This window comes from Elgaria multicarinata, chromosome 5 (genome assembly GCF_023053635.1).
Source record: "Elgaria multicarinata webbii isolate HBS135686 ecotype San Diego chromosome 5, rElgMul1.1.pri, whole genome shotgun sequence".
NCBI lineage: Eukaryota > Metazoa > Chordata > Lepidosauria > Squamata > Anguidae > Elgaria > Elgaria multicarinata.
The window spans coordinates 51,722,261-51,735,246 of record NC_086175.1 but is presented as its reverse complement, the minus strand read 5'-3'; the positions used below and the strand labels follow the sequence as shown (position 1 = coordinate 51,735,246).

Sequence of the window (12,986 nt, the reverse complement as noted above, 5' to 3'; positions counted from 1 at the left end):
TCCTTTCTTGCCTGAGTATTGAATTAAAATAAATGCCCTTGTGGTGCACCAAGGGCCCATAAATCTTCCCAATGAACGTTTAATGGCAGAACTGGGCTTTCAGCACTGCGGCTCTACTGCAGTGCAGAAAACGGTCTGCAGCAATATCTGAGAGTTTAGAGAATGCATAGTGTCCTGACCCATTCAGGAGTTTAAGCAGATCTCGCAAGATTTAAGAAGCCAAGAGGCATACTCCACACAATTACAGGCTATCCTCTGTGTAAGGTTCCCCCCAAAAGCACACAATTAATTGTATACTTCAAAAGGAACTGAGAAGGGATTTCTGAAATCGGAGAGGAGTGCCACTGTTTTCACTGGAATTGTACAATTGACACCCTGATCCGAAACTACATTGCTACCTAATTTAAAAACGACAACAATAATGCCCCATTACTTGGAGTGACTAGTATTGCCTGACCCAGAAGAGGCACCCTAAACATGGTTTTTAAAATAGGTTTTGAAGCAAGCCCAGCAAAATGAAAGAGCCCTTCACAAAGGGGGTAGGGAAGCCAAATCTAATAGGGCAGACAATTCTCTCTCTCTCTCTCTCTCTCTCTCTCTCTCTCTCTCACACACACACACACACACACACTAATGGATGTTTGCTGCGTTGAGCACTTGGTGGGCTCACATTAGCGTCCCTTAAGATTGGAGTGGAAATTAACCCAGAAGTTTGATTACACATGTTCATTGTTGTATGTTGTCTGTGTACACTATGGCAGTGGCACCAAATAGGCAATGATATTTAAGATTTATTGGCCAGTGGGAAAATTCTTGACACTGGGTTGGTCAGACAGATCAGGAGACAACAAATGTGACTGGTCACATTGGAGTGGAAGGTGGACCACATGGCATGAACTTTCAACTCGGCAATTATAAAACAGGTTTTCCCTTACATAATTAAAGCTGTTAAACCAAGCATGTAGGTGCTCAAATGTATGTAAAACAATTCCCATGGCATCAAGACCTGCTCTCTCTGCTTGTTATTTATATTACTGTTATTATTATTCCTGCAGAGTGTTAACAAGTTAGACTTCAGCATTTATCTAAGGATTACAAAAGCTCCCTCATGATCCCATCTGTCAGTATTACTCATAATTTCAAGCCGTTTTCCAAAGACCGCCTGCTCAAAAGCTAATTTCGGCCGGGTGTACATAAAGTGGTACAATCTCCTGGGTCTGGATTTAGACCGTACTTCTGAAAGACAGCAGAAATGTTTAGGAAGGGTCATTAATCATTTTACCTTGCACCCAACTGTTAATATGATTACTAGGTAGAAATGAGACTGACTATAACAAATATTTCCCCTTTTGGATTTGCTCTGATTTGAAAATAAGCGGTTAGAACTGTGCGACCTTGAAATCCCACCTGTTCTGAAGAAAAATGAGGAATACTAGAATCTTTTTTATTTTGCTTAGGTTTTGTATACAGTATCATGCTTAATGAAGAAAATCACAGCATGTAGAATCAATAGAAGCAATATAATCTAAAGATTCTGGATTTAAAATTGCAATGCATATCTTGTATTTGTTTTTGGGGGGGTTAAGAAGAAAAGGGAAATTATTGCATCAGGACAAAATATTGTCTTGCAAAAGAATGAATGAAAGAAAGAAAAGGTCAAAATCCTGCATTTTTCACAAGCAAAGGTCCTGGGTACACATATTCTACTTCTAGGAAATAGAAACCAAATGCACAGTTACAAGATGGGGGATACTTGGCTCAGCAAAACTACAAACGAGAAGGATCTTGGAATTGTTGTAGATCACAAGCTGAATATGAGCCAACAGTGCGATATGGCTGCAAGAAAGGCAAATGCTATTTTGGGCTGCATTAATAGAAGTATAGCTTCCAAATCACGTGAGGTACTGGTTCCTCTCTATTCGGCCCTGGTTAGGCCTCATCTAGAGTATTGCGTCCAGTTCTGGGCTCCACAATTCAAGAAGGACGCAGACAAGCTGGAGCGTGTTCAGAAGAGGGCAACCAGGATGATCAGAGGTCTAGAAACAAAGCCCTATGAAGAGAGACTGAAAGAACTGGGCATGTTTAGCCTGGAGAAGAGAAGACTGAGGGGAGACATGATAGCACTCTTCAAATACTTAAAAGGTTGTCACACAGAGGAGGGCCAGGATCTCTTCTCGATCATCCCAGAGTGCAGGACACGGAATAACGGGCTCAAGTTAAAGGAAGCCAGATTCCAGCTGGACATCAGGAAAACTTCCTGATTATTAGAGCAGTACGGCAATGGAACCAGTTACCTAGGGTGGATGTGGGCTCTCCCACACTAGAGGCCTTCAAGAGGCAGCTGGACAAGCATCTGTCAGGGATGCTTTAGGGTGGATTCCTGCATTGAGCAGGGGGTTGGACTCAATGGCCTTGTAGGCCCCTTCCAACTCTGCTATTCTATGATTCTATGTATCCAGTCTAACCTCGGTGCTTGCTGGGCACACTACAGTCTGACTCTTTAAACTAAGACCTTCCTGAAGATGTCACCCCAACAGCCTAGTCCTTCTAAGCCCCCTGAAGATGGTTTTACTTCTGCTGGGAGTAGCCTGGGCATTGGGAGCCCTCTTAACATGAGGGTGCATAATGGCTTTCGTTTAAGCTTTTTAAACTTTCAAATGAATGCAGCGTACCTTTCATGGCCGTGACATTCTTCTTAGACTAGAGGTTAAACTAGAACCTCATGAAGAGTTATGCCAAAACATGGTGCATAAGCTGCAATCCTGTACAGCATGGATGGGGAACCTATTGCCTACAGGCAAAGGTTGGCCCACTAGGCCTCCAAATTCATCCCACAAAGGGTGAGAATGAGCTCCTCTACTCTCTGAAGCTCCACCTCCTCCCTAAAGCCCCATCCTCTCAGTGAAGGGAGAGGGAGTGGAGAACAGCTCCCAGCAGAGCTGCAGCCTTGAACAGCTGGGATGAAACTTGGGTCCCTTCTGCTCCTCAGCTGACAAGCATGGATTAGCTGAAGAGAGGAAGGAACCTGATAATTTATTTTTTTCTTATCAACTTTGTATTTTTTATATTTATATACACTTTAATAATTCGCAAACTAAACTTCATTTTGGGACATTTTCAGCTGAATTTTGCTCTAAGACAGAAACTCACAGTGCTGGTCCAGCCATACATGCATTGGCTGGATTTGTGCATCTGTATCTCAGGTCAGATAATCAGTGATAGCATCAATCAACCGTCTGGTTGTGGAGGGTGGGGGAAGAAAACAGTGGGTGGGTCACTAACAACTGTTCGTTGATGCCTTTCCCTAGCAGTTGATTCGCAGTATTGCTGATTTGCTGATGGGGGCAAGAACAGAAAGGAGAATCAGGAGTGGAACCACACGCATGGGGCTTATTGTACGAAAGCTTCCTCATCCAGAGAATGATATGTATGCAGACTGCTGCATTTAGAGGGATTGGAAGCTATGCTTCTACTACTGAAAGGACCCTTTTCTCATCATAGTCCCTGGCTTTTCTAGGATATAATTAGCTCTGTCTGGTTTGCTGCCTGTAGCATAGTGGGCATTTTCTGCCATGAGACTGAAAAATGACAAATCTCTCTGGAGCAGAGTCTTTAACACTTCATGCTTCAATTTTCAAAAATAAAATACTTTGGACATTTTCTGGTTCTGAGTAACTGTCACAAGGAAGCAGTATCCAAGAGCTTACTGTACAATTACTACTCAGTGCATCCTTTGAAATGGCTAAACTGCTCTCCTAATTGGCATAGGCCTCCTGCTGCTTAAAAACCACACACTGTTTAATGGGCTCGCTACCAGAACTAGATTTCGAGGACAGGTCAATGTTGCAAAATCACCAGGTGTCAAATGACATGACAAAAGGCACACTATTTTTTATATTGTATTTTATGTTCCAACCTATAACAAGGTAGAACATGAGATGTGATGAAAGGAAATGGCTGTTGAACGAAACAGACATTAAGAATCAAAAATAGCTATTGGTTGATGCTCTATGTCCATTTCTGCTTCCACTCACCGAAAACCACTCTCACACACTTTTATTCTTTAATATACTTCCAAAAATCATGTTTATTTACAATCCTTTTTCAGAACAGTACTGATTAAAATCTGAACAATAATAGAAAGCAAGTGTACATATGTTTGTGAGCTATACAAGTATGTTTGTCTATGTTTTTGTTTTATAGTATAACCATGTTAGCCTTCAGTTTACACATTCAAGGGTTAGATGTGGTACACAAATAGACTAACTGTTTTAGTTCAGGTATTTTAATGAATTAACATGAGCTTTCATGGATTACAACCCACTTTATCAGATGCTATAAGTGGAACCAGAGGTTTTCACCTGAAAAAACAGTTAAACAGGTAGATCTGCAGCAAGCATTCCATTATCTTAAACTGACAGTTAAAAACCACAAGGTGCACAAAGAGTCTTTATAATGTGCATAGAAACCATTGTCCCTATTGAATCCCTAATTAATGCAATCAGATTTCCTTATCATTCAGAAAACTCATGTTCCAGGTGAGTCTCTAATTTCCTTCAAACTACCATTGTGAGGTCCTTGATTATATGTCCAGGGTGGTTAAACTGTTCACTGGCACAGTTATTGATGTTCTTGTGCTTGATGTCTGATTTGTGTCTATTTAATGTTTGTCTTAAAGGTAGTTCAGTTTGGCTGATTAAAGTGGCTTTGGGGCACTTTATGTAGGAGATTTAATGCATAACATTTGACGATGCAAAAGTATATTCATCCTGGATGTGGTGCATAGCCCCATTGGGTCCACTTACATTATCACTGGTGTTAATTAATGAGCATAGCTGGTGTTTATTGCAAAGTCTGATAGTTTATTCTGAGTCAAATGATGAGGTTTTGTCCCTGGTCAACAATTGCTTCAAGTTAGGTGGCTTCCTATAAGGTAGTATAGAGTAGGGGTGTGCATGGACCCCCCACTCCACTTCACTTTCAGATCCGCCATTTTCAGATTGGGCCGCTCCGCCCCACCCCCACTCCGCCTGTGCCCACTCCGCTCCGCTCGGAGCTCCGGATCCGGATTGGAGCTCCGTTCCCCCCCCCATAGGGGGGGGTTACCGGGCCCTGCCGCCATCGCCGCCCATGTGGCAACGGCGGCAGAGCCCGGTAAGGGACCAAGGGAGAGGGGGACCTTACCTGCCTCTGTCCGTGGTCCGTTGCCGTCTTCAATTGAGCCCGCGGTTCCACCAGGAAGTCTGACGGACTGCGGACGGAGGCAGGTAAGGGAGAGGAGGGCGGGGAGGGTTACCGGGCCCTGCCGCTGTCGCCGCATGGGCGACAGCGACAGCGGCAGGGCCCGATAAACCCCACTTACCTTTCCGGTGGAGCTCTGGATCGAGGCAAAGGATCTGCCTTCACCTCGATCCTCTTCGCCACGATCCGCCGGCACCCCAATCCTCTTCGACTCCGCCTTAAGGGCAGGCGAAGCCCCCCGCTCCGCTCCTGCTTCTCCGGTCCGATTAGAAGCGGAGCACATCCCTAGTATAGAGGTGCCCCTATTATGTTTCTTAGGGTGGGTTCATCTTCCACATCTCTGATAATGTGAACTATAGGTGACCTTCTGTTAAGGTTTTATCTTGCTGGTGTTGGAGCAGTTTACTTCTAGATTTAGCCTTAATAATCTCACTATTTACTAGGTTTGGTTGATATCTTAACTTGTTAAGAGGGCAGGGCACCTGCAGCTTTAACTGGTGTAATGAAGAGGAAATTTCACCAGGTTCTCCATATATACAAATGACACCGCTGAAATTCCCTTTTCAATACAACTGTTAAAGATACAGGAGCCCTGTCCTCCTTTTCATATGGTCACCCTATACAGAATGGCAACAATAGTGCTTTTGAAATGGATATTGCTAGGAAAGGTTTAGCTAAGTGCAAAAAATACTAATACAGAATCAAATTGCATCCTTTCCAATCAGCACAAGACAGAAGACTTATATGAGCTGATATTCTCCCCATGTTGGAGAACATAGAAGTTTTAATGTTGTCGTGGATTGAATGGGGGTGGGGTGGGGTTTCAAACTTTTTAAACTGAAAGGGACTTGAAATTTATATCTGAGGTCATGCAATAATGTTAACCTGTAGTAATAAACAGTCGCTCTTTTGAACAAAGGAGGAACTTTTGGAGTCTTTAATTATGCTCATGGATATTCTAAAAATTGCAAATACTGCCTCAGAAAATCTTATAACACAGCTAAAAGCATTACTGGAATTATAGTTTCTAAAATAAACTTAAACTGTATGACGGGGGTGTTAATGTGCAAGCCTATAATTCCCTTCAGCCCTAGCTAGCATAGCCAGAAGTTGCCCACCTAGTGTATGGGAATAAAAATGAGAAACTTTGGTGTAATGCATTACGCACTCTGGTGCAATATTGAGAAGGCACTAATATGTCAAAAATGAACCTGAGGAAAAAGCATGAAGCTCATAACAATAGACAGAATGCTGAGCGCAGCTGTTGTAGCACAACAAATATATTCACATATTTGTCCTAGTTCAGGGAAAGATTGGGTAGCTATTGCTGCGGCATGAAGAAACACTCAATATTTCATAAATATTGTCCACCAAACACATACACACTGTTTCCAGGTTTAAAATTCAGCTGAAGGCCTTGTTGCAGTGTAAGGCGGCCATTTATATATCACCAAAAAAGTGGGAAATGCAGCACCAAGGGGAGTGCCAAAGAGGACATAGGTTTGCATAAACTTTACATTTGCTAATTTATATGTATAGATGTAATTTTCAAAACAGCTACTATAAATAGAAATACAAGGCATGATAGTGGGGTGGTGGATGGTGACCCCCAAGTGACCTCTGGGTCTGCTCAGTCTGCTAATGTTTTATGGGCAATTTGAAGGCCCCTGTTTTCCCTTCTTGGACTGGACAGTTCTCCAAATGCAGGGAGAAATGTAGAATGTCAGGGCATGGAGTCAATATGGGGACCCAGGAATCCCAATCAGTCCACTGGGGCTCCCCAAATAGATATGCTTCCTCCTTCCCCAGCCCCAGCCAATCTTGGGTCCTGCCCTTTTGCCTTTGGCCCCACCTACCACTGGAATTAAGTCCATGGGAATTTATCTGAAATGGAATTTGGCCTTCAGGCTGAAAGAAGTTCAGCATCCATGAAATAGATCTTACCTTCCAATAGAGGACTGTCCTCTGAGAGTCCTATAAACAGAGGACTGACCTCTGTGAAGTAGGACATATGGACAGCCTGCTTACCTAATAAGGACACCAGAGAAATTATAATCACCGTAGTCCAACAAGGCATCTCTACAAATAGGCCTTCCGTTCTGCATGTGTAAAAGAGCTACCAGCAAGAGAACTTGCATCCGTTACCAATGGGTGGATGGGCAGAGCGGGACTTTCCCCCTTCTTAACAAAACGGATAATCAAAGCTGACAGCATTTCTGAACATCTGGGTGAAACAGAGTGCTGAAGTGTTCCATGAGTTCTGCGCTGTTAGTTCAGCTGCACGTGGAATTCTCAGTGACAGCTTCACCATTGGTAGAGGCAGTAGGAAGACTGCACTGGGTACATGTTCAGCAATGGGTACATTTTCAGCAGGATCTCTAGTACCACCAGTAGCCTTCTCTTCCACTCCTAACAACGATGAAGCTGCTAGTGGTAGTTGCAACTATGCTCTTGGATTTTCTCGGTAACATCCCTTGGAGAAGGCATTGAAATATTTTAATTACCTGCATCCATATAATGATATTTGTTCACAGGTATGGACAGAGGAGTCCCTTCATGGCTGACCCAAAAATTAATTGGACTTTTCGAGTGTTCATGCTGAATATTCAAAAAATCCGCACAGGGAGTTTTCAAGCATATAACATGAACACTTGAAAAGTCCAATTTCCTCACCATCCTCCTATTCTCCCTGTCAATCTTTCCACCTTTCCCAGGAAAAAAAGCCTTATTTGGGAGGTTGGGAGAGGACTCCCTTCCAGAAAGGAAAGACCTCACAGGGGTCTGTCCTTGGCTCCAAGTACTTTATGGTCCCAGGCAGGAAATAGTGCTCTGCACATAAGTTGCAGCCAAGAGAACATGTGGGGCCTTCCTTGAGTCACAGTGTGTGTGTGTGTGTGTGTGTGTGTGTTTTGCTTCCTTTACCCTCCTCCTCTTTCTTTGCCACAGTAATACCTCTTCCTAGAATCATAGAATCATACAATAGCAGAGTTGGAAGGGGCCTACAAGGCCATCGAGTCCAACCCCCTGCTCAATGCAGGAATCCACCCTAAAATATCCCTGACAGATGGCTGTCCAGCTGCCTCTTGAATGCCTCTAGTGTGCCACAACCACCCTAGGTAACTGATTCCATTGTCGTACTGCTCTAACAGTCAGGAAGTTTTTCCTGATGTCCAGCTGGAATCTGGCTTCCTTTAACTTGAGCCCGTTATTCCGTGTCCTGCACTCTGGGAGGATCGAGAAGAGATCCTGGCCCTCCTCTGTGTGACAATCTTTTAAGTATTTGAAGAGTGCTGTCATGTCTCCCCACAATCTTCTCTTCTCCAGGCTAAACATGCCCAGTTGTTTCAGTCTCTCTTCATAGGGCTTTGTTTCCAGACCCCTGATCATCCTGGTTGCCCTCCTCTGAACACGCTCCAGCTTGTCTGCGTCCTTCTTGAATTGTGGAGACCAGAACTGGACACAATACTCTAGATGAGGCCTAACCAGGGCCTCTCCCCTCCTCATGGTAGGGAGGGGAGAGGTTTGGCAGGAAGTGTTGCGGAGCAGCGGAAACGGGGTGTAAGGTCGTTGCTAGACCTACCTGATAATCCGGTGGTGAGGAGGGGCCAGTTTGTGCTAGAAGTAGTGAGGGCTGTCGCTCCAATCCACATGTCAGTAGCGACGGGCTGCAGGAAAGCCCTGTCGCATCCGCCATTTTGTTTGTAGTGTTTAAGGGCCAGGTGCGCAGGACCACACCAGCGGCAAACATAAGTCTTTTTTTAAAAAAAATCGTTCTCCTCACTCCCCCCTGCCCCGACCTCCCCCCTGGCTTCGATCTCCCTGCCCCCCTGGCTCTGATCTCCCTGTCCCCCTGGCTCCGAACTCCCTGCCCTGATGGCCGCAGCGCTCCTGTGGAGCGCTGTGCCCCACCCGCCACTTTCCCTGGCTACTCGCGAGTAATTGCAGTAGCCGGGAAAAGTGGCAGACCAGTCTACACGTTCACGGCCTTGGGCTCAGCCCGAGTCCGCGGGAAATTCTGGGCTACAACTGTAACCAAATACCCCAGGTCAAGGGAGGGTTACTCCTGCCTGACCCCGGGATCCCCTGTGCATCATCTGGATGCACAGGGGTGAGCCCCGGGCTAAACCCTGGTCTAGCAACGGCCTGAGTCTCATTTGGAATTATATCTAGTTCAAAGAGGCAGGGTTGACCTGGTTTAAAAAGGGCCACTGAATTCAACTAGGGAAATTTGCCCCATACCTAGTCAGGACTGTATACGCTGCACTTGGGGAGGAGGTTATGTACCACAATATAGTGCTGAACCAAAATGCCCTCCCAATTTTGCCACTCCTGGTGTGGTCAGTTCAATGAGAGTGGTGTTTCGGTGATTGGGCTGAGTGTGTGAAAGTTCGGGGTAAATCTAAGGAGAGCAAACTTACAATAGCCCTTACAGTAGCAGAGTTCCTCTAGCTGGTGACCCTCATTTTTTCTTTAAAAATGCCCACTCTGCATGGAGCACAGGGGGCTTCTTCGCAGAATGGTAGCAGCTAGGGGGTGTGCTTTGCTTAAGTCCCAAACCCCAAATCCTAGTCAAAGCAGGCCGGTTTGGCGCACCTCGGCCAGAATCCTATTTGAGACCAGATTGGGTTGCCTTGGCCCAAAGTAGTGGAAATGGCCACTTCTGATCACCATAGTTTACAACAGAAGATCCATGGCAGGTGAAAGCAGCTCTCCTGGAGGATGAGCGGCTCACCAGCATGAGCAGAGACTTCAGGTAAGTCCCGCAGGCAGAGGGTGAGCAGGAAGGGAGGGGGCGAGCGGGAGCGATGGAGAGTCCTATGGACTTCCTGTTAGTCTCACAATTTTTGGGGGGGGGGGGCGGGCGCTGTGCACAGTCCTAGTAGCCACCATTGGACACTGTCATTTTTCCTCAGAATGCTCTTTTGAGAGCCAAAGCACACGTTACTTTAAAGATGTACCTAGTAGCTATGCTTTTTTGCTGTTTGTTTGCTTGCTTGTTTTTACTGTAGAGTAAGCGTGGGGTCCTGATCCAAATGGACCTTATCATGGCCAGTAAGGGGGCTTTAACCCTTCTTCCCACTGTGGCCTTGATCCAGATCAAGTCCCCCCATGCTTGCAATATATATTGGCAAATAATAATCCATTTGCTTTAATGGACCACTATTTGGCAATATAAATTCTGCACTTTTGAAATATGACTGCAAAATCACTGAATACACAGCCCATACAAACAGGTTTTTTTTTAAAAAAAAAAAAAAAGTTCAATTTAACATTTTGTTTTTCTATTTCTAAGCATCTATACTTAGGGATGGGGGAAAAATTCAGACTGACCTACTTTTCAGAAACTGTTAGGCAACTATCCTTTAGTTTTCTCACTTTCTCAATTCTGCAATGCAGTTCTCCAATTTTAAAAATTGTATATGAAAATGCACACACTAGGGGAAATTATATACAAAACAGAATATATTAGGAGCATTCTATTTTTTAAAAATGTATATGTTAGGGGAAAATGTGTACAAAAATATGTACAAATGTTTGTGTACTCCAAAATGTATACAATTTTTATTTATTTATTTATTTATTTTGCTGCTGGCTGAATTTACAAAAAATAAAAATTACAAACTGATACAGAAAAAGAACAGAATGATCTTGTGTTTGAAAAATGTTCATGTTATAGAAAGCATAACAGACAGACAGACATCCATCCCTGTCTATACGAAGCAGTTTGCCATTATATGAAGTGTTTCCAAAGCATCTTTCTGAATGAGTGACCTGGTCTGAACAGAATCCAGAAAACTAATTCTATTTACCCATTGCCTTGGAACTCAGTCTGATGCCATATCATGAAACAATATTGTAAAGGCTTGCAATATTCTTGAGCCTGTATTTCTTTTGGAGGTTTTTGACTCCTTCTAATAATATTTTGTTTGTCTATTGTTTAGGGATCCAAATCAGCCTGTTCCCCAGGATACAAAGTTTATCCATACAAAACCCAATCGTTTTGAAGAAGTGGCCTGGTCTAAATATAATCCAAAAGACCAACTTTATTTACACATTGGCTTGAAACCCAGAGTCCGGGATCACTACCGAGCAACGAAAGTCGCTTTCTGGCTAGAACTTGTACCGCATTTGCACAACCTAAATGAGATATTCCAGTACGTCTCCACAACAACCAAGGTGCCGCCTCCTGATATGACATCATTCCCTTACGTCACCCGGCGTTCTCCTGGAAAGTTCACCACCAAACGGCCATTAATGACGCCAAGCAACAATCCGAAACATTCAAAGGATACCCAGAAGACATCACCAGAGGATACAAGTGTTCTGATAGAAAACAAGAGAGATTATTCCACAGAGCTCAGTGTTACCATTGCTGTGGGTGCATCATTATTATTCCTCAACATCTTAGCATTTGCAGCTTTGTATTATAAGAAGGACAAGCGGCGCCATGAGACACACAGGCGCCCCAGTCCTCAACGGAACACAACCAATGATATCGCCCATATACAGAACGAAGAGATTATGTCACTGCAGATGAAACAGCTGGAGCACGATCATGAGTGCGAGTCATTGCAGGCACATGATACCCTGAGACTCACCTGCCCACCTGACTACACCCTCACTCTGAGAAGATCTCCAGATGACATTCCACTCATGACGCCCAACACCATAACCATGATTCCAAACACATTAACAGGGATGCAGCCTTTGCATACTTTCAACACATTCAGCGGAGGACAAAACAGTACTAATTTGCCCCATGGACATTCCACCACTAGGGTATAGCTCTGTCATTTGCCCCACCCTGTGCCACCCGGAAGATTAAAAATAAGAAAAAGAAGAGAAAAATTAAATCAATCAATCCACATTCTCCATCAAGCAACTTGTCAAAATAAAAAGGTGAAAGAGGAAGGCAGACATAATTTTCTTACAGATCCTTTCCATGGGAACTCTGATAATCTAAACAGATCACCTTCTCAAACCCTGTGAAATGTGAAATGTGTACATTGCTATTAGGATACTGCTTTAATATCTCAACCACTTTGATTGAAAGTTAAGAGTTGAGGCCTGAAGAAAGTAACTTAGAAAAGGATATGTATTGAGTGTAACAAACAGAAGCAGAAACTTCTGGAACACAGAGCCAGTGACTGTACAGTTTTTTTAACAAATAAAATTTTAAAAAAATGTTCTATATGTGCCATACCGTGAATGGCCCTTGTTATACAAAAAAAAAAAAAAAAAAGACATCACCATGGGCTTTTACCCATCTAAGAAGCTGTAATCCAGAATGGGGAAATAAGATTTTATTATTAAAAAAAATAGGACTGACTATGCAGTAAATACGTATAGTTCTGTGCAAAGAGATGACTTGACAGCCTGAACTATATTTAAGAAACTTTGTAAAAAAATGTACATAGCTGTGAGTTTAAAAAAGAAGCTTTTATTGATGTTTTCAGTTTGAAAAGAGCTTTTAGAAAGATTGTGCTTTCAGTTGTGATCTATGTGTATAAACATTAGTCATATCACCTCTGCTTCCTCCCAGACCAAAAGGAGGATTTTCTTCTTAATTACTAGTGGTAAACCAAGACATGAGGTTTTTTCCTACTGTTTCATTTCTAGGAGGACACGGTGTGTCATACAGAAGATACATACAGATGACTGTGTGGCCTGCCAGATTTTCCTTTACAGGTTACACATGTGCATGTTAAGGCATTCATAGATAGCAAACAGTTTGGTTTGTTTTT

The 12,986-nt window shown here is 43.5% G+C and overlaps 1 protein-coding gene across 3 annotated transcripts in view; it reads left to right on the top strand.

Moving 5' to 3' along the window:
* NLGN4X (neuroligin 4 X-linked) overlaps positions 1-12,090 on the top strand; it is a 218,376-nt gene extending 206,286 nt beyond the window's left edge. For all 3 annotated transcript variants that reach the window (XM_063126348.1, XM_063126347.1, XM_063126349.1), the window contains one exon: positions 11,184-12,090. In XM_063126348.1, the coding sequence (XP_062982418.1) occupies positions 11,184-12,027 (844 nt within the window). In that variant the 3' untranslated portion in view covers positions 12,028-12,090. The remainder of the gene's footprint in view (positions 1-11,183) is intronic.
* The last annotated feature ends 896 nt before the right edge of the window (positions 12,091-12,986 follow it).